This window comes from Oryx dammah, unplaced genomic scaffold (assembly GCF_014754425.2).
Source record: "Oryx dammah isolate SB20612 unplaced genomic scaffold, SCBI_Odam_1.1 HiC_scaffold_12, whole genome shotgun sequence".
Taxonomy (NCBI): Eukaryota; Metazoa; Chordata; class Mammalia; order Artiodactyla; family Bovidae; genus Oryx; species Oryx dammah.
The window spans coordinates 14,503,092-14,524,600 of NW_024070196.1; the positions used below are offsets into that span (position 1 = coordinate 14,503,092).

Sequence of the window (21,509 nt, forward strand, 5' to 3'; positions counted from 1 at the left end):
AGAATGAAGATGAGGGTATCTGTTTTTAACCACTGCCATTAAAAGCTTGGGAAAAAGATAAATCCCAAATCAACAAAGAACATTCTTTCCTTAAAATGTTTTAAAAATAAATATATGACCAATCTTCAGAACTATGTACACGATGGGTAAGTTAAAACTTTTAGGAATGGAGACAACTGGGATAATTCCCGAATACTGTATAATCAAGACCTAGAAGAAGTGACTTGTTTCCAGTTTCCTGGCAAAGAAAATGTGGGATAGCAGGGGCTGACATTTTGACATTTTATCTGAAACTGTGAAACAGAAACAATTGTGCAAAACACATGACTCAAAAAAAAAAAAGCCCAAATGTACAACTCTGAAAATATATGGTCAATATTTAATATTCTGAGGATTAAGTAAAAAAATCAAAAAAAATTTTTTTTACTTGATCTAGTTCATTTGCTCTGAATTCTTATAAGAGTTAAAAACAAACTATCACACTTTTTGATTTAGAACCATCAGATTTTACTTCAGGAAAATCTAATACCTTTTAAAAGTTACAATTTTAATGTTAGCACAAAAAATTACTTCCTAACATTTCATTTTAGAAAACCTTTTCTGCAGCCAAAGATTCTTATTTTTGAATTACAGTACTGCAAGGCACATACAGAACTCACCTCCTTCAAAACACACAGAAGATATACTCCCTGAAATAGAATTTTTAAAATCCTCAATTAGAAATACTACAAAGTTAGCAATTCTTAGGTAAAAATGTGACTCCTACAGGATCATGCACCTTTCTTAAGATCAAATTCAGCACATATGTATAAATAATCCTTTTTTAAAACATTTTTACTTGAAATGCAGAGACAAAGTACCACAGCTCGATAAAGTTTATGTTATTGCCTTCATAAGAGACTGTATCATCGCTAGTATTCTCAAAGACTTGAATTTAATAATGGGGTAACTACAAAGGGAATAAAATATTTTCTTTCTTTTTAAACAATATTTCCTTCACCTCCAACACACAATTCTTTTATAAAGGATGCTAAGTGAAATCTATTTTCTGTTCGGTAAAACTGAGCACAGGACCATTTAAATGCCTCTAACTAAATTTAATGCAGCTTCATTAGGGACCAGGTACATATTTTCCTCTGAAAATTTTTGGTCAAGCATGTCTAACCATAAAAGCAAATGGAGTTTTAAGAGGTAGATTTTTTTTCCCATGATGCATTTTGTTAATAAATGTATTGTCAAGAAAATAAAACAAGCACTGAGTGTGTTTTCTTAAAGTATAAGGGTCTAATGAAAAGAAAAATAAAAGATAGATATGATGATATTTGTTACAGTCTGACATTTTAACAGTCATGGTATTGGATGTTTTGTGACCAGTGCATTTTGGACTCTCTCAGCATCAAAATACGAGTCTTCCAACTGTATTAAATCCGCCTCCACCCCCACCACCAGTTGGTCCACAGCTTCCGGGTGGATCGTTGTCATCAAATCCATTGGGCCGAAATGAACAGGATGCAGATGCAGCTTGTAGGGCCCGGGCTCGGGCATTCAACTCTTGTTCCTGAAATTTAAAATAGTTTTTATGACATTAAAACTCTAAATACTGTGGATGGGTATATCATCTATAAAAATATTTTTCAGTTGCTTTAATCCTTAAGTATCCTTCAAATCTCAGTAACTTTAAAAATACTTAATCCTTATCAAATCGTACTAAAGTACATAATCACAGATGGAGCAAACAAGATAGAGAGCAAAATCCTGGTGTAATTCTACAGAATGATAAATCCTAAAGGCCATTCTCTGTCAATACCCCACTTTAACTGAAGCCCCACAGTCTTCAGATTTCTCTACAGAAACATCACAGTTCTTGCACAGCTCATCAACAAATATAAGAATGGATTTCTTTCCTAATACACAGAACACAAAATTCAAACGTTATGACAATGGATTATTTACTTTCCGTCAAGTGGAGCTGTTTTGGAAGTGGGTGATTACAGTAAAAGGTATAAATAATGAAAGAGGGCTCAATTTTTTCCTGCCCTTTCCTCAGAATATTTCTCAGTAAATAACAGATCTCATCTCAAAAACACTGCTAAAGAAAATGGAGCCTGTCTTCTTACAGTATTACTTAAAACCATCCCCTACCAGATTATTAGAACTTTTATAAGGACTCATATTCATCTCTGTGCCAGACATATATTAAGTGCTCAGTAAATATTCATGATCTCAAACTAGAACACTGTTAGGTACTTAGCCATGAAAGGAACAAATATGAATAAACATTTATTTATAAACTGCAAATTAATTTGGCAAGGTGTTGAACTGGATTCTAAAACTGACACAAACTCCTAGGAAGAATAGGCAAAATATCCTGGCATAGGTCCATTTTCTGTGAAAGAGTCTACAGCTCTCAAATGAGGTTATTAGTGTCAACAAGGTCTAAAAGCCACTGACTGGTAACAGCATAACCCTTAACTGATTATATAAAATCACCCTGAAGGATTCTCACAGTGCCATCAACAGTAATAATAAAAACTGTATTATTTCCAGCTTTTCAACTTAAAGTCCAATTAGTTTGATCCTCCTGGCAATGTCATGTTCAATTTCTAGCTAAGTTTTCTTAGTTGACTATTCTACCCTTTTCATGAGATGCCTGAGTTTTATTATGGAGGAAAAACCTCAGGCATACCTTGACATCTCTCTCTATATCATGGACACTCTGGTTTCTCAGTAAGCATACATGACTGCTCTGCAATTCCCAATATACAAAATGATCAACAACCACATATTTTATGGCTGAATGTGATCATAGATAAGAAATCCTTATGGCAGAATGGCTTAATTAACCAGTCTCTGATAGGCCCTTAGAAAGGCTTTTAAAACTTAATTTACAGGATATTTCTCAAAAACCATTTTTCCATTAACTCTATCGGTCACAACATCTGTAACTGCTGGCTCCTCTGTATCATGTCTAACCACACAGTATTTCTCAGGGATTATATTAATTTATTCTTCAATTTGTAAAGTTAGAGTAAGATTACATATGTTTGACAGATTAAAAATAAAAGCTGCCACAGCGGTATCAGAAATAGACACAAAAATAAGAACAGAAATACTCCATTCTGGCTCTATAATATATTAAGCTATCTAAGCAAGCAATGAAAATATGGCTCTGTAACTACGAAACAATATTTGGTTTAGGATACAGATCTTGTTCCCTAATGAAATAAATAAACTGAGTAAATATGCAAGGCAGAGTTCAAGAGTTCTGCTCAAGAAGATCTTGCCAGGACTCTATTGAAAAGGGATTTCTCACCAGAAACTACGTTGAAGAACCTACACAACACAAAACTGAGTAACCCCACTGCTTCTGAGACACCTGAAACCTATATTATATTATACTTTAAGATATAGAGCTTCTCAAGGAAGTAAGATTCCATTTTTACTTTTGTAGTTATTTATATAAATACATGGCTGATGGAGAAAAGCATATGATATTCTGTTTTCAGAAGATAAGCTTCAACTATGGATAAAAGTAGGGGAAACCACTTTTCATTTTATTTCTTTTAATATAGATGAGAATATTAGGTAAATTCACAAATTTATAAGTAATTTTACCCAATTTTATATCAAGTACTAAAATTAATTCTTATTTCAATAGTGGACTATTGGTCAAGTAACAAAAAGGAGCTACTGTTGCTTTGGGACAAAAACCTTTCAGTATATTTAGATCTCTCATTTAAGTAAATCTATAAACATAAAATTGATCCAGCTCTTTTGTTTTAAATTACACAGATACAATATATACTCTTATGTATGAGATACAATATATACTCTTATGTATGTATATACAATATATACTCTTATGTATGATGTATGATGAAGAAAAATATTCAGACAAACTCCCACCTCCTCCAAAGAAAGAAAAGAAATTGAACAAGAAAGGAGAGGATTATCTGCAGTTAGGGTGGAACACGTGGGGTTAGGCGATAACCATTCACACATCCTTTCTCACGCTGGATCCTAGCAGAAAGCATGATGTTTGTAGTCCAGACGCTAAAAGAATGGAGATACTCCTAATGGAAGCTGGGGGTAGAAGTATATGAGGAACAAGCCCTTTCCCAGATATACTTCAAGATCCACAGTTTGCATTGCTTTCCTGTGTGTAAGGTTATGATACAGAGTAGAAAATAGTTTGTGTGGTAGAATTCTTTTGCCTAGGTTTTTCAAAACCACCAGTCCTTCCAATACTATAAAGAGCAAGAGTCTTTCTAACACTTGTGTAAATCTAGCTGTGACTTAACTCCATAGCCTTACTTTTCCTAAGATTTGGTAAGTTTTTTACAACTATTTTATAATTAGGCAGAATGCCATTTCTTAAAGTCAAAGTTGTATCCCAAACATAGCAATCTATTACAAAGCTCTATTACTATGAAATGGGCACACACTTTTAACTACAACTCAAGAGTGAATGTAAAAACAGTACTGGAAATGAGAGAAAAAATATACACATATATGTTTCAAGTGTTCAAAACTAAAGAATGACAGCTGAAAACTGCTATATAGAAAATCTCACCACACAGTCTCACTGCCAGGCAATTATGAAGACACGTTCACAACAGAAGAAGCACCATAGTTCCTAACGCACACTTAAAACACCAGAATGATTTGGTTACACAGTATGAGAAACATCACCATTCAAAACTTATCCATTATATTACTGCAGTTGAGATTAAATAATATGAAGTCTAAATATATTTAAGTTTCTAATTAATTTATTTCTAATTAATTTCTAGTTGGGTATTTGTTATTGTAATTTGGTTCAAAAAGGCACTTTAATATGAAGCTTTAATAGCCTAAGAGTCTTAATACAGGTAAATAAATAATATCTTAAAACAGGTAATAACTTTAATGTAAAATGAAGTGATAACTTTTTTGCATTAGACAACTGGACAATCTGAGACTTAAAATAGAATTTAGAACAACTGCACAACACGAGACACTGAATCAACAAAGTACATAATGGTTTTTCTTTATAATGACATAAGAATAATAAAATAATAATGAAAAGAATGGCTCATCACAAACACTGTAAAGTAGGATGTAATGGGCTAAGTTTTTGGCATTCCAATTATAGAAATTAGAGTAGTTTTTGTATATTTCAAAAGTCAAGATTGCACTGGGCCTTATTTTCATATTTTATATTGTAGAAATTCTATTTCAACCTTATCTTCTTACCCTCACTCCATCTTTCCAGTGTTCAAGAATCCTGATGATTCCTATCTAATGGCTTATCTGATATCTAGCGAGAAGTACATGGTTGAATATATTCTATTACCTTGATCATAAGCCTTTCTGGTAGTGAATAAGGAATATCCTGAGTTTCTTATTTTTGTTTCCTGCAAAATGTATTGTTTCTGTGTAATCCTAGAACACTGCCATACTCCTTTAAAAATGTATCATGTATCATTATTTGAATATTTCATAATACAGTAAACTTTCCCACAAATCAGTGCTGTTTTTTCTCTTATTCTGTATCTTTTAAGAGTCTGTAACACAAAATTTTTAGAAACTTACATATTTAAACTCATAAAATCATTTGGTGTGTTTATAATACACCTACAGTTTTAACTCCTATTTACTGTTGGTCTTTTATGTTGATAGCAAGTTGGCAGGTTTCAAAGAAAAATACTTTCAGCAAGGTCTATATTAACTTTAAAGTAAGAAAAATCTTTGTGAAAAGTGTAAGTAAATTCAGCTCATATGAAATCCTTATTCCATAGTTTTATTTACTGTTGTATTACTGCCTTGATTCTACCAATCAGGGCCTTAAAGAACACAAACATCTGTTGTGTACATATTCTACCTTTTAGTCTCCTTTTAACCACTTGTCAATAAATAGTTCTTAAAATATTTGTACAAAGGTCAAGAAGAAATAAATACAAATTTAGCAGTTGTTTCCCCTGGCAGGTGGAACTAAAAGGAAGAGGAAAATATTTCCATTTTATTAAACTTCCTATATTTCTGAATGGCATGATTTTATAATGATCAGATCTTTTCTAATTGAAAACAAAGAAGGGCTTCTATACTGCATCTAACTGTGACTCTCCATACCTAATTCATAATATTAGCAAGTAAGAAAATCTAGTTATATAGGTTGAACCCATTTCATATGAACCCAGATTCAAATTTCAAAATCACCACTTTGTAAATTCCTTGGAAGTGTAAAAGGTGGATTTCAAAATTAAGGCAAGCATTCAACCATTTATCAGTTGCTTAAATAGCTTCCACAAATGATGATTATGTTTCCAACTTACCTGTAAATATAGTTTATTGTCTTTTGTTATAGCATCCATTAGTTCTTTCTGTAGAGGTGGTTCTCCATTTACCCAGAGTCCAGTGGTTGAATTGTTACCATTTAAACCATCAGTACTGTTCTGTCTCTTATACAAAAGTACATAAGCTGTGTCCTTGGGAAACCTACTCGTAATTTTCTGGACTGACTGAAATGAAGTAAATGTCACTCGGCTGTCATTAAATAAAAACCATTCTTTTGACATGTCCTTATTTTCCAAGTCCTGTTCAATCACTGTGGTGGGACTAGCTCTCCCTAGTAAGTGATTCCGGGAGGAGGAAAACACCAGCGTTTCAGGCTGGGGGCACGTCTGGCAGGGGGACTCTGTTCCTGTGACGTTTCTGGCATAAGAATAGTAATGCCCACTTTCTGAGGACACACCAGAGTGAACGACCACAGAACTCAAGAGATAGGGCACCAGTTTTGGGCAGCAAGCTTCTTCAGTCCCAGAAGGCTTTAACTTTTTAGCTAGATTCTCACTAATGTCAGTGAAGTCAACATCTAGAGACCAACTTTCTGTCAATGAAGAGAAAGGAGTTCTTTTAACTGGCAACTCCAGAACCAGGGGCAGTGACACATTGTCTAGTATTTTTCTTCTCACATGACACTTCTGATCATAGGAAAATCTTAAGAGAGTGAGGATAAGGTACTCAGGCTCCTCTGAGATTTGCATAGTTTTCTCGGCGTTCTGCAGAGAGGCACAGTTTTCACAATGATACTGGTTGTCACCAGTAAGAATCTCTGGAGCCAAAAAATAATTTAATAAGTCAGTCACTGAAGGTGTGGTCTCACCTCCTGGTTTCTGAGGTACATCTTTATTAACAAGCATCTTGCTAGAGTCATTAGGGGCAGAAGTGTCTTCAGTACAGCAGAACTCATCAGGACTGTCCACCATTCTTTCATTCACAGCTGAGTCACAGGCAATGGCAACGGCTGACAGGTTACAGACACCTGGTTCTTTTGAAGGACCAGGCCCGCTGGCCTGTGTTAGGCCATCATCTTGTGTACTGGGTGATGATGCTGGATCTTGAAAAGACAAGTTTTCCACAGAAGAGGAAGGACAAAAGGCCAGTGAAAGATCTGTAAAGGCTTCCACTTTCTGTGAGGTACTCCTGCAGTTCAGACAACAAATGTGAGTTCGCAGTTTTCCTCCAAACATTTTTTCAATTAGCGTCTTCTCACCGTCACTTGTGCAATGGGTCTCTGTTAGGACAGCTGCTTTATTGGCTACCTCTTGTAAAGAAGTTTCACTGCATCCTGGACTTTCAGAAGACTTGTGTGAGGATTGAACTTTCAAGATCTTTTCTTCTTCATGGAGCCTGCAGGAGAGTATATCATTATATAGCTACTTCGCTTAAACTTAAATGTCAGTTCCACTCAAAAATATGAGTGGCTTGCCTTATATAAACAGCCAAATTGTTATTATCAAATATAATGCTTATTTAAAAAATCAACTAACTTTACTAGTCATTTACATTCCAGAAAGGAGGCAAAGACCGGGAAATAATAGGTTTTATTACCTAAGTGGGAAGAAGACAATAAAATTGATCAAACCCACTTAAAATAGTTGGTCTAAAGGTGAAGTTATTAAATTTTGTTATCTCAGAATGCCTTTATATTCTTAAAAATAACCGAGGAACCTGAGAGCTATCATGTATGTGGTTGTATCTATCAATATTTACTGTATTCAAAAATTGAGAATAAAAGTAATAAAGTGCTACACAATAATAAATGATAAACTCATTACATGCTAATATAAATAACATTTTTAAATGAAAAACAGTTATATTTTCTAAACCCAAAAAAATTTAGTGAGAAGAATGGCTCATTTTGCAAATATTTCAAGCATCCAGCTTAACAGAAGGCAGGCTGGATCCTTGTATCTGCTCTGCATTCAGACTATTGTGCTCTGTTGTTTTGGATGAAGCATTTGAAGAAAGTCGCGGCCTTAACTACAGATACACAGATATGTAGTCGGAAAGGGAAAGATCCCTGAAAGTGTTTTGGGAACCCCTAGGGGTTCTTGTATTACACTTTGAGAACAGCTAAAGTAAGAAAATTTTAAAAAGAAACTAAATTAAAAACACCTAAAAAAATATAATAAATGCAAGGCATTTTAGAGTTTAACACTAGAAATAATGTCTTTAAAGGTAAAAACAATATTCAATAGAAATAATCTGTTAAGAAAGAACATAATTCAAATCACAGCTCTAGAAATACTTTTTACCTGTCCAGTAGAAACCTGAGGTATTCAGAACAGTCTTGTTGTGATCTGGGGGTAAACCATGGAGGTCTGGAAGCCTCAAAGAATATCCGAGGTGCATATGCTTCTCTCTGTTGATCGAGAAAATACAAGGAAGTGATTCTCACACCATGAACTAAATACCTAAATCTTAATATATAATGTTTAATAAAGATTACTACAATTACATGGGCTTAACCTTTATTACAAAGGACCAAACAAATATATTTAGGTAACTTTCAGTCTTAACTTCTCATTCTGCAGATCAGAATTAAGATCTAGAGAAAGTATGTGACTTGCCCAAGGTCATATAGCTAAACTAGTAGCAGAGGGGATTTTTATCAGACCCCAAGTCTCTTTAACTTAATACAATGCTTCTGCCCTTTTCTCTCTGATGTGCTTGAATCCACAATTATAAAAAAAAACCGGAAAAAAAAAAAGTTAGTGGATATATATTTTGGATTAATAAGGGACACACTACAAAGCCATGCATACTGATTTTAGGTGAAAATTTCTTTGGGAACACATGTCATAAATGTATGGAATATGAACACACTGGTCAGGAACTTTGCTGATTTTATTTGTTTTAGCATAGGAGCAGTTTAGTGAAGTGATTGCTTGTGGACTTTAGAGCAAGGTAGGCTGAAATCCTAGATTTTGCCACAACAAAAAAACTGGAAAAGACATCTGCAAAGTTGTGATTATAACTTGAAAATTTAGAATTTGAGTATTTGTGGTATATGACAGGGTTCTCAGCTAAGGAAAACATTTCTATCAAAATAGGCGTGTTTATGGCATTTTGAAGAAAAGGAATTTGGTGGATTGTTTGCAATGGGTTTCAGAAATCATTTGATTCATATTCCAGTCTTGCCACTTGTTTGCATGGCCAGGAAAGCAGGTCATGTAAGCCCTGTTTCTTCACCTGTAAAATAGGGACACTACCTTATTACCTCATAGATTGATTTTGAGGATTAAGAGATAATATATGCAAACCACCTAGCACAGGAACTAGACGAATTTAAATGCTCAATACATATTAGCTTTATTAATTATGAGGAGAAAAGCCTTTTAAATCATATAGGGAGAATCTACCTACCTAATCTACTTGTCAGATAGGGTCTCAACTATGGCAGAAGTTTAATTAGGTTCTCTTGTTAATTCTTTTGTTGAGAATATGGAAGACTCCTAAGGCTTTTTCCTAATAGCTCTGACTTACGTTAGTATATATAATGTATTTATTTCTACACATATACGCATAGATACACATACACCTACCATATGCATACATGTTATACAGCTGACCATTGAACAACATGGGGTTAGGGGTGCTGACCCTCTGCTTAGTCAAAAACCTATGTATAACTTTACAATAGGCTCACCATACTGTGGTTCTGCATCTGTGGACTCAGACATGGATTATGTAGTACTGTAGTACATATTTATTGAAAAAAATCCATGTGTAAGAGAACCTTTGCAGTTCAGAGACTGTGATGTTCAGGGGCAAACTCTATACAACATACAGTAAATACAGCATACAGTAAATACAGCAAGTACATACATCCATTTACTAGAAAACAATGTTTGGAAGTTGCAGGGAGGAGATTTCATCTCCTTTGGTCCTGAGGTGTTAAATTTGTGGACATATTTCCTCCAGGCAGAGAATAGTAAAATGATCCTCTGAGTATTTCAGGCCATCACTCATGCCACTCTTGACTCCTTCCATTTAAGAAGTTATACTCGAGATATTTCTCAGCTTGTAGGTAGGAAACAAAGCATTCCTAACAACTCAATTCCATCAATTCTAAATCTATCTTCTCTTCTGGCTGTAACTACCTATTCCTTTAGACCTCTGTGAAATGAAAACAGTAAAACCAGAAAATATTATTTGTAAATGATTTGTATTATTCATAGGTATTACTCAAAACTTAAAAGTACAAGTTCCTTGAGCATAAGGATTCCTTTCTGAATGCTTATCAGACTTCATATTACATCTCTCAATAAATGGCTATTTACATGACGTTCTTCCTATTAGCATAAACTTATTTCCTTGGATTAATTTGTGGACATAAAAGATCACAAAATTTTAAGCTCCATAACTTCTAACAGGTAAACAGTTTATCCATTAAGTTCAAAAGTTTAGTCATAATGAAAGGGTATATACATTAGAAGTGGGAGGGAAAAAAAGCCAAGATGCTACAAAATTATTTTAATTATTCATGTTAAATTGTTCATTACTATGAAAATCTACCAAATTAATATCTATAAACTTAATATTAAAGATGCATTTTAAAATATTTCTTCATGAAGGAGCTATTTTTTGGATAGGAAATCAGATTTTACCTATAATAATTAGAATAATGGGTCAGTAAAATATTCATCTACAATAATGGAAAGTAGAAGGGAGAAGTAAGAACTTAAGGCATATCCTGATTTTAGGCAGTATCTCTTTAGATTTCTATGTGGATCTGTTGTGCTGGGAGAGAAACATATTATTCAGTTAAAAAGGTTAATCAAATTTGGTATAATGTGAAGTTTAAAGAAGATTATCAATTCAGTTAACATATACATACTATAGACACTTACACTCACCTGTGTATGAGCCAAAAAGGCAAAAAGATGCTGTAATTTTTTCATTAATGAATTGCACCCATTTAGATTTAAAGATAATACTTGTCTCCTGAAACTGGAAGACAGTAAAATATAATGATTTTTTGTTTACATGTGTACACATGATGTACTTTTTAAAAGCTAAAGGGAAGTTAGTTCAAGTTATTATCCTTAAAGTAAAATTTCACTTACCTGAAGGCCCTTTACCTGGCAAAGTCACTGCCTACAATGTAGTGAAGAAGAAAATGGTGCAAATAGAAATAGATGAAGCTATTAACTAGTAACTTGAGTAAACAACTTTTAAATTCTTTCAACTCTGCATGAAATATAAAAAAATGTCCTGTTATCAAAACTATGATAAAGTTAGAGTTTTAAAGAATGTAGTACTAGTGCTGAATGGGAAAAGAAGAAACTTCAAAAAACAGTACAGAACAATTGGGTATCCTTTTGGGAAAAAAATGGAATTAAACAAGATTTCATATCATTATAGATGCCACAGAGAAGTAATGAGCTAAATGTAAAATATGAAAATACTGAAGTATTTAACAGAAGAAAATGGGGTAAAGGGAGTTTAGAGAGGAAGGTGTCCTAAAATTCAGAAGCTATAAATGATAAATAGCAGATCTGACTACATAAAATAAAAAATTGCAAACAAAACACTTGATAAATGTATCATTCTGATGAGAAGAAAGCACATATACATCCAGGATAAATCAGTAGGAAAAAGAAAAGGACCCAACAGAAAGGTGCACAATGGAAAGAACAGGTCATTCAGAAAAGAGACACAAGTGAACAAAGATACTAGAGAGGGCAAAAAACTGTAAAAGTCAGCCAAGATGCACAAAGACACTTTTGTCCAGATTGGAAAGATTTTTTAATACTGATTTTATCAAGTACTGCTAAAGGTATGGGGTCACAGGTACAATCATGTATTAGTATGCAAGTTCAAATGCTATAACCTTTCTGGAGACCAATGTGGAAACACCTATTCAAAGAATAGCCTCTATATCATAGGCATATGGGCAGATGTTAATTATAAGCAAAGCAACCTAATATTCATCATTAGGAGGATGATTAGATTAACTGTGGCACATCTATTTAATCAGAATGACATAGCTCTGTCACTACACTAACATGGGACTATTTCCAATATAAATCATCAAAAGAAAAAAAATAAGTGGCTGGAAAAGAATAAACAAGATTCTTTGTAAACATATTTTTAAAAACCAATGCAATTGTTTTATACTAGATAAATCTTATCACTGTACAAAAATAGGTCTGGAACAATGCAAGCAAAACAACAGATACTTATGGGAACATCTGATTTTTATTTTATGTACTCCTAGATTTATTTAAGAATTTACATATTACCAAAGAAATAAAATATGCTGTCCGCCTATTCTGACACAGTATTGGCTGCTATAAAATAAGATGTGCTCTTTGAATTGTAGCTGTCAGTTATAACTGCTTTGAGTTTTTGCTTTCTCTATCATTTGTAAAATTAGATGGCTGGATTAGATGACCTCTGGTGGTAAGACATGGATTATTTTGGTTTTATGCCTAGTATCAGTTGTGTCTATGAATAAATTATTTTCTTAGAACATAAGAAAAAATTCCTAAAAACAAACGAACCATTAGACCAAATGAAAACGCCTTAGTTTTGATTGTATATATTGAGACCAGGAAAGAAAATAAAGCTAAACTCTTCAGCTTTTAGTTTATGATTCCTCTGTGATCAGTCGCTCAGTCATGTCCGACTCTTTGCAACCCCACACTGCAGCCCTCCAGGCTCCTCTGTCTATGGGATTCTCCAGGCAATAATACTGAAGTGGGCTGCCAAACCCTCCTCCGGGAGGGTATGATACCTCTAGGAAGGCACAAAAACTTAAAAGGCCTAGATTTCAATTTGTAAACATCTTTGGTCAAGTTCCATGAATATCCTATTGGTATAGAAGAGAAAAATTCAACCAGGTTTTTGCCTTCAGCAAAAGTTCATCAGTAGTTTGTACCTTTACAGATTAAATTCATATAGCTAACAGCCACTGATTTCTTATCTGCTTGGCTGCAAATGAAAATGTATTTGAAAGTAAATTTGTAAGACAGCAAAGGAACATGTCTGTTATACATCTGTTCAGTATCTATCAACTTGGGATGGGAAGCAGAGCTTGAATTTCTTTAAGGGCAGTGAAGAAGTTATTGATCTGAGAAACAGCAAAATACCTACAAGCAGAAAAAACTAAATATGACCACCTCAAAAGATACACAGGTTAAAAAAAAAATTCAGTCTTACAGGATAATAACAAATTAGTACTTGAGGACCCTTAAACTCTGTGAAGTAAGTTCAATCACTTCCTCTGATATATTAATAAATATCAAGTCAGAGTAACTGAAAGACTCTAAATGAAATAAATAATATAAACATGAAGTATAATTTATATAAATTAGCATTTTAATAGCTCCAGGTACTAAAAGCAATTTTGTTTCTGAATAAGGCAATTATATGAAAATATTAATATTTTTTCTGCCATATATAAGAAATAATTTGAAGATAATCTCACCATCTTACATTTCATCAGCATGCATCAATTTCTACAGTTAAAATGAAAAAAATTTTTTAAAGTTCAAATTTAAACTTACTCTGTGGCCATAAACAATGCTTGTATAACACTGTTCATATAACATGTATTCCCTAGATTAATAAGACCAGTTTTCCCAGTTTCAGATTTTCCAGAAAGTCTAGACAAGCAAGATGCCAAAGAATTGGATTGAGAAGTCCAGGCACTTTGATTGAGAATCAATTTAATCTTCTCTTCACTGGGCTTAGGAAAATCCTGTAGATCATAAAGAGGAAAAGTAGTATAAAGTATAAACTATTTTTTGTTATTAACACCATAAAGAAGATTCTTCCACTGACATTTAATCTTTCTTTTTTCCCATTTAGTTCTGACATCACTGATAGTACTTGACCAGTCATGAAAAAAAATCACAGTACATGGCAAAAATAATTGTCTCCAAAAATGAATAAATATCTTCTAGAGTTTATCAAGCTGAGGAATACTCAAGAAACAGGAACTCAAGTCACATTTGAACTATTTCTACTTCCTATTTGCCAGCAAAATATTTTCAAAATAAACCTCTGCCATTAGAGAATATGTGGCAGTGCTATTCAAAGTCTGTAGAATGAGGACTTAGCACACAACTGAATTAGCTTAACAGTTTGCTTTCAAATTTCGTAGTAAAATAAGAAATATCTCTTTATCATCCATTACTAATATTTACCCAGTATTAACCCTTAGAAATGAAATCTCAAAGTAGTCAGAGAATGAAAAATGAAAGTATCTAAGCGCAATGACCTCTGACTTTAAAACAAAACTCCATCTCATGTTTAACCATAGAGAAAATTATTACAAGATACAGTTTCTTCCCCGCTTTGTGACATATGAGACAAAATGTTCAGTGTCAGTGGTTTTCAAGCATGAGTGGAGTCCTGGAGACTAAGGAAAGCTGGCAAAATCTTGAAGGCTTTTTTGGACTGCTGTTACCACCTAAAGCACTTAAACCTCAGAAAATACTTTCTGAAGGAATTTTAAGCTTTTGATTTTATTGTTCTTGTTGACATCTAATGGAAAATGCTTCCCTTAGTTTAACAGGGAGATCCGTGCAAACTGAGCCTACTTCAGTTATCAGAATTTTCAGCTTTTAGAGGTGAAGAATGACATTTAAAAACAGCAGTAGCTTTCATCTATGGACACAGCAGCATTGCAGAAAGAGGTTAATATTGCTATCAAATCCATGACAAAAACCTTTATAAAGACAGACATTTACTTCTGAAGTGTCCAAGGGACATACCAGTAGTATACCTTCTTTGCTGAACAGTTTTGTGTTTTGGCCTCATCCAAACTCATTCTAAGTCTAACTAGAAACTCTACAGTAGAAAGAATATGCTTTGTATTCATTTCAGATACAGAAGTAAAGATAATGAGACCTTATACTTTATTTCAGACCTCAAAAAGGAACATTATCAATAGAACTGATTTCTAACAACTTCTGAACACATCTAGCTGAAGGAAGTTCTCCAATTATTTTGCTGTTCCCTGATGAAGCAATACATTTACTAAGAGGAAAGTACGCTTTCTGTGACCCATTTTTCAAGACAAACAGAATCAATGCTTTTTAGATCCAGTATCCACACAAAGTTGAAAAACAGTGAGTTCACAAATAATTCAAGCAAAGATTCTAAGATATATGAACACTCATGAACAATCCATAGCAAAAATAAAAATCAGAGAAGAAACAGAGGTCAAATACTGTAATTACAATGCCTTCCTCTGAATCTAAGACGTATCTTACATATTTTGACATTTCTGATATTGGGAAGCAACTTATGTATGTATCAAATTAATATATCCTTTTTTAAAACAAATTTCCTCCAAAGCTGTTACGAATTTAAAGATATGCCTTATCATTGTTGGCACTGTAGAACTGAAGAAATCTGGTTATTAATTTGGAGAGTAATAGCACATAAGAAAGACATCACTCTCTAAGAATTATTGAACCACGGTTCCAACTGCATTTTTCAAACAAAAAGCACATTTCCATAAAAAGGTAAATTGAATAGCTGGTTATAGGAAGGTTTCATCGCATTCATCTACCATATCATAGGCTGCAGCTCCACAAAGACTGGTGCAACTGTCATCATACCTTTATTGCCTCCAGGATGGGTTCGTAGAGATCTGGAAATCCGGAGTAGTGATACATCATACAGTGAATCAGTTCTGTTAACTGCACTAGGAAGGCTGTACTGGAAGGCAGACCATCACTTTTGAAGGAATGAACCAAATTAACTACATGAGGAACAATCTGAACAGAAAAAAAAGACAAACATTCTTCAGTTTACACAAACTGGCAACAAATTCCCTAGCCTACAAATGGAATAGGGTTTCCCTGGTGGCTCAGACTGTAAAGAATCAGCCTGCAGTGCAGGAGACCCAGGTTTGATCCCTGGGTTGGGAAAGATCCCCTGGAGAAGGAAATGCAACCCACGCCAGTACAAATGGAATGCAAGTGTTACACGATTACCAAAGCTCTTCTTTATGTTCAGTCACTGCCTTTTTCTAAAAACGTTATGAAGTTAAAAATTTCTAGAATACCAAGGTAAATCTAGTTTTTGAAGCATATATAATTGTAATCTATAAGACCCCTCTCCTCATGCTTATACTCCATTTAAAACTAAGGTACAAAAAATTAAGGTAATAAATAGGAGCCTAAGTCACTGCTGCCATTCTAAAAACGGCTTAAACTGAAAAATGTTGGGGCTATTATATTTACCAGATTGTTTAATAGGGACAAATGTTTAAAAGATAAACCAAGCATTAGCTTAAGAGCGCCATCTAGTGTGAATTTTAGATTTTTCACTTGAAGGAATTAGACATGTTATCCCAGGGACCCAGGAGCCTGGTGGGCTGCGTCTACGGGGTCACATAGTCGGAGATGACTGAAGTGACTTAGCAGCAGCAGCACATTAAAGACTGCTTCAAGAAAATCTTCATGATAACTTATCCATACAATTAAAATTACAGCTGAGGCTACAGCACCACCTCTATTTTAGACAAGGGACTACCTTTATTTTAGGGATGGTGTCTTATGTAACTATGGTTATCCTTACTAATGATCCCCATGCCCCACCTCCAAAAAAGAAGAGATGATTCTAAAAATAAAGAGAATTAGGAAAGTCCATTATTTTTAAGGAACTGGGGTTAGAAATTAAAGTGAAATCTAAAATGCTCATGCTCATAATTATGTAGAAAACTATTAACACTGATAATAAGCACAACAATGTCCTTTCATTATAAAATTAGGGTAAAAAGTCAATACAGAGCCAATCACATATTTAAGAGGTTATTAACAAAATAAACGTTACTTTGCAGCAATGGCTCATTAGTACAGAACTACACTTGTTTCAACTAATTATTATAATTTGATACTACATATTTAGAGTGCACATGTAAAAAGCATCTTATTATTTTCTCTTCGTAGAACTTTTGTGTATGTATGTGTGTGTATATATGCAGCAACATGGGAAAATATTTATTATGTGATGTTTAATTTCAAAAGAAGGATACAAAAATTACATATTGATTATAAATACAACCTTGTTAAAATATTTAGGGGAAAAAACATTGTAATGGAAAACATAAAAATTAGTGTAAAGAGATTGTGGGTAATTTCATGATATATTGCCCTAACTTCCTATATTGTTATATTATGTTTCTATACAAGTTTAATTTTGTTGTAAATGAATTATACACTTACTATAAAGAAAATCTGACGATACAAACATGTATGAAGTAAGTCTCCGTTCCACTGTCCAGCAAAAGACATTGATTGTATATCAAACTTCGTATGGCATGTCACGGCACATACCATATATATGATTTTTTTGTACAAATGGAATCAAACCTATATGCTGCCTAGAACTTTTCTTGTTTCAACTGACAATCATCTCTTGCCTCAAATTCATGCAAAGCCTCCCAAATGGTCTCCTTACTTTCACCTTTTGCCCTCCTTCAGACTACTCTTAAAGTAGCCAAATGAGCCAAACAAAAAGCAGTGCAGAACATTATTTGGTATAAGCCGTGTAGAAGATCTATTTGGTTCATGGCTAACTCATGACAAAAGTGAAGTTACAGCCAGCTCTATGGTCTTACCATCAAACAGCAAACAATTACAGTTATATTCCAATCAGCCCCCTTCCTTCTTGTAGAAAGAAATTCATATTCTTAAAAAAATAGTGCTATTCTTCGTTCTCCTCTCTCTGGTTTTACTCTTATGCTTTGAGGTCTTAAATCATACTTTTGCTTTCACACCACTTTCTTTAATCTTACCTCCACTGAAGGCATTAATCTGACCATAAAACTACCAGTTCCTAATGGTTCACACCACTGCTACATTTCAAAGCAAATCTGAATTATAATTTTTCTCCATAAAGCCATATCTATCAGATATTTGCTAAAATAGTCAGAAATCCAAAATTATGGTTTCTCAGAGGTGACAGGAGAGACAAAGATGGAAGAGAAGAAAGAATTTTTAAAAAGATTATTTAATTTATAATACTGAATCGTCCAAAAGCCTTCCTAGGGTAGACTGGATCTTTGTGGACAGATAATATACCTAGTTATCTACTTTTATGTCTTACATGGTAAAAAATGATCACTGACTCAGAAATAAGACTAAGTTCTTCAGAAGTATATAAGACAGATCTCCAAGCAGGTTATTATCTTCTAAATATCTGAAAATTGATTTTTTTTTCTGAATGAGCAAATCTGAATATTTGCAGACATTACTGTGATATTCATTAAACTTAAGTTAGTATTTGAGAAAATGTGTCTAACATTTAATTAGAAGCCTTGATATTTTCTCTTCCATTTAAATTTTTTTTTGTCACTTATAAAAAGCATATGAAAAGCAAATGGTCCATAAAAACACACTCTGTAACATCAATCTTGGTTTGCTTTAAAATATTCTAAATGTATAATACACTAGTGATTCCAGGTTACTGTTCATACTTAGCAACTCCTATATCTGAGTCCTTTGCTGAGTTATTTAGAGTTACAGGTGATTTAACTGCTGCATGACCCACTACTAGATGCCCAAGTTAATTTTAGTTGAGTCGTAGGTCAGGCTATACACAGTATGTAGATAGAATAATTAAGTCTTTGTTTTTAGACTTATTAAGCCAGATCACAGTTTCCTAGTTTAGCTCTAACTGTTCTTTAAATAAATGATTTCATATTTACTTATTTCAGTAGTCAAATATTTAAAAGTCAACCATATGCCATTTCAATTACTTTTTTGCAGGGAGGGGGAAGGCAACAAAAGGTAAGGAGATCCCTTCCATCTTTTAAAAAACTGAGCAAAGAAATAGGTTTAGAGTATAGCAAAAGTGACTTATCTGAGAGAATAAGGAATGTGTGGAGAGTAATAAACATTAGAATGGATTTCTTCCCCAGAAAATAAATAAATATAAACCTTTTCTCAAACAGCTGATACATGACTGTACCTGACGGGAGGAACAAATAGTTGTTTTTTTCCCTTGGATGATTTTGCTAGTATTCTTGCTATATTAGCTCAAGTTTGAGTTTTGTGTAATGGATAACAAGTTTATTAACTGATGATCAAGCTCACCAATTAGAACAATAAACTACAGAAATCACTCCTCCTAAGTGATAATGTATTATAATGTAATTACTTGTTAGTAAGGTTTACTTCTGATAAGCCTGCAGATTTTCCTTCAGTGGAAATGAGGCACTGAGTAGCTGATGTGATACACAATTCTCTGAGGATAGTTAAATTTCCAACCAACAATCAGCAACTGAAATTCTGCATTTCATCTGCCTCTTGCCTCTTTTGAATATGTTTGTGGTGGGTCAGGCCTCCTAACATTTTAAACTGTGGGTGTGCTGATTGAGTTTCTAGTTCTGTAAAACTGAAGATCAGACCTTGGAGGAAGTCAGTAACCACATAAAGCACTGCTTTCCTGTGATGCCCTAGACAGAAAAATGGACAGGTTCTCAAAGTTACATTTTGTCATTTCTCACTTGCAATAACTGATAATCAAATAAATAATATGAAATCAAACCAAAACCAGTGATACTGCTCGTTAAAAGTGGTAGGATTCTGGATATATTTTAAAGGAGGAATCAACAGAATTTATAGGGTATGAGCTGAGAGAGAATGCAAAGCCCTAATTCTAGGGCAATAAAGACTGATATTCTGCTTTTGAAGTTCTAGAGCAGTCAGTGGTTTCAAACCCTTCTTCTCCTTCTACGCTGCTCATGTGTGCAACAGACAGTGAACAGTGACACTTCTCAAGTGCAAGAGTAACTTTCAACTTTTAACTTTCAATTGCTCGTTGTGATCCCAAGTGGAAGTTTTGGTGAGACCCAAAACATTCTAACATATGTTCTTTGAGAGGAAATCTCACAGTATCAATTTTAAAAGGACTCATAAAGCTACAGGAAAATAGATTTAGGACCAATCTATAATCTTTTCAAAAATACAAATGCGACTCAATACTAAGTTGAAATTTTAAGACACGGTTTTTTGGAGTAGCAAACTTGTATCGTAACTTACCAAATGGAACGCCTCTGGAGAATGCTGAAAACTAAGCAGCATGTGAGAAAGAACTGCGAGAGCACCAGGTCGCACGAGAGGAAACCAAAGGCGATTAAAAACCTGCCCCAAAGACAAGCATCCACTTTAAGATCTGGCATAGAAACCATTATCCCAATCAGTGGCTACTTTCATAGGGCCCCAAATTATTTATGTGCTTATCTCCCTCCTGGGAAGTTTTATCATAACATATATAATTAAACTCTGGGAGAGGGAGAAAGTTAGGAAATAATATGACAGAGATCAAGGGAGTATAATGACCCCACCAACTCTTAAAACTACATCATCAAATAAAAATCTGTCAAACAATGTTTACAAGGTGATACTCCCTGGCCCATTATTCATTCAGAAAATACTTACTGACCATCTACTACTGCCTGGCACTATTGTATATACTGGGAAAACAATAGTGGATTCAAAGGAAACCTCTGATCTTAGAGGGCTTACTGTCTAGAGGGCTGGGTAGAGGCAATTAAAAGTAACATGAGAGAAAAATGCTATGAAAGCGAGGCATGTTGAATAGGGAATGCTGAGTGGCAAAAGGCTCTGCTGTTTTATTATAGGGAATTTAAAAAAAGGCCTCATGATAAATGTGACCCCTGACTACAAAAAACTGAAAGGAATGAGATTAAGTCTGACAGATAACTGGGAGAAGGGCCTTCGCTCTGCTTATTATACTCAGCACTGCAAAAGCCCTGAGGCCTCCAGCCTGGTGGACTAGAGATATAACGAGGAGGGCAGTGTGTGTAAATAAAGCACGGAGATCGAGGCAGTTACAGTGGAAGACAGGACGAGAGAAGCAGCAGTGGCCCAGATCGGGGAGGACCTTGTGTGATGCCTGAAGGGGATCAAGGGCAGAAGCCACAGGGCTACTGCAATCAACATAGCAAGGGGTGATGCTTCCAAGGCAGGAAACCCAGGTTCGATCTGTGGGTTGGGAAGATCCCCTGGAGAAGGCCATGACAACCTACTCCAGTATTCCTGCCTAGAGAATTCCTTTGTACGGAGGAGCCTGGTGGGCTACAGTCCATAGGGTTGCATAGTGTTGGACACAACTGAAGTGACTTAGCACAACCAGTGATGAATCTGGACCAGGGTGGTAGTGATGTAGCTGGTTGAGAATGGTAGAATTCGGGA

At 34.4% G+C, this 21,509-nt stretch overlaps 1 protein-coding gene across 1 annotated transcript in view; it reads right to left on the bottom strand.

Annotated features, from left to right (window-relative positions):
- Window positions 1–359: 359 nt before the first annotated feature.
- Window positions 360–21,509, bottom strand: part of USP38 (ubiquitin specific peptidase 38) — a 31,620-nt gene continuing 10,470 nt past the window's right edge. The window contains exons 4-10 of the mRNA XM_040250453.1: window positions 20,334–20,435; window positions 15,903–16,061; window positions 13,839–14,032; window positions 11,184–11,277; window positions 8,580–8,686; window positions 6,315–7,671; window positions 360–1,558 (exon numbers count right to left, since the gene is read on the bottom strand). Of these exons, the coding sequence (XP_040106387.1) occupies window positions 1,397–1,558; window positions 6,315–7,671; window positions 8,580–8,686; window positions 11,184–11,277; window positions 13,839–14,032; window positions 15,903–16,061; window positions 20,334–20,435 (2,175 nt within the window). The 3' untranslated portion in view covers window positions 360–1,396. The remainder of the gene's footprint in view (window positions 1,559–6,314; window positions 7,672–8,579; window positions 8,687–11,183; window positions 11,278–13,838; window positions 14,033–15,902; window positions 16,062–20,333; window positions 20,436–21,509) is intronic.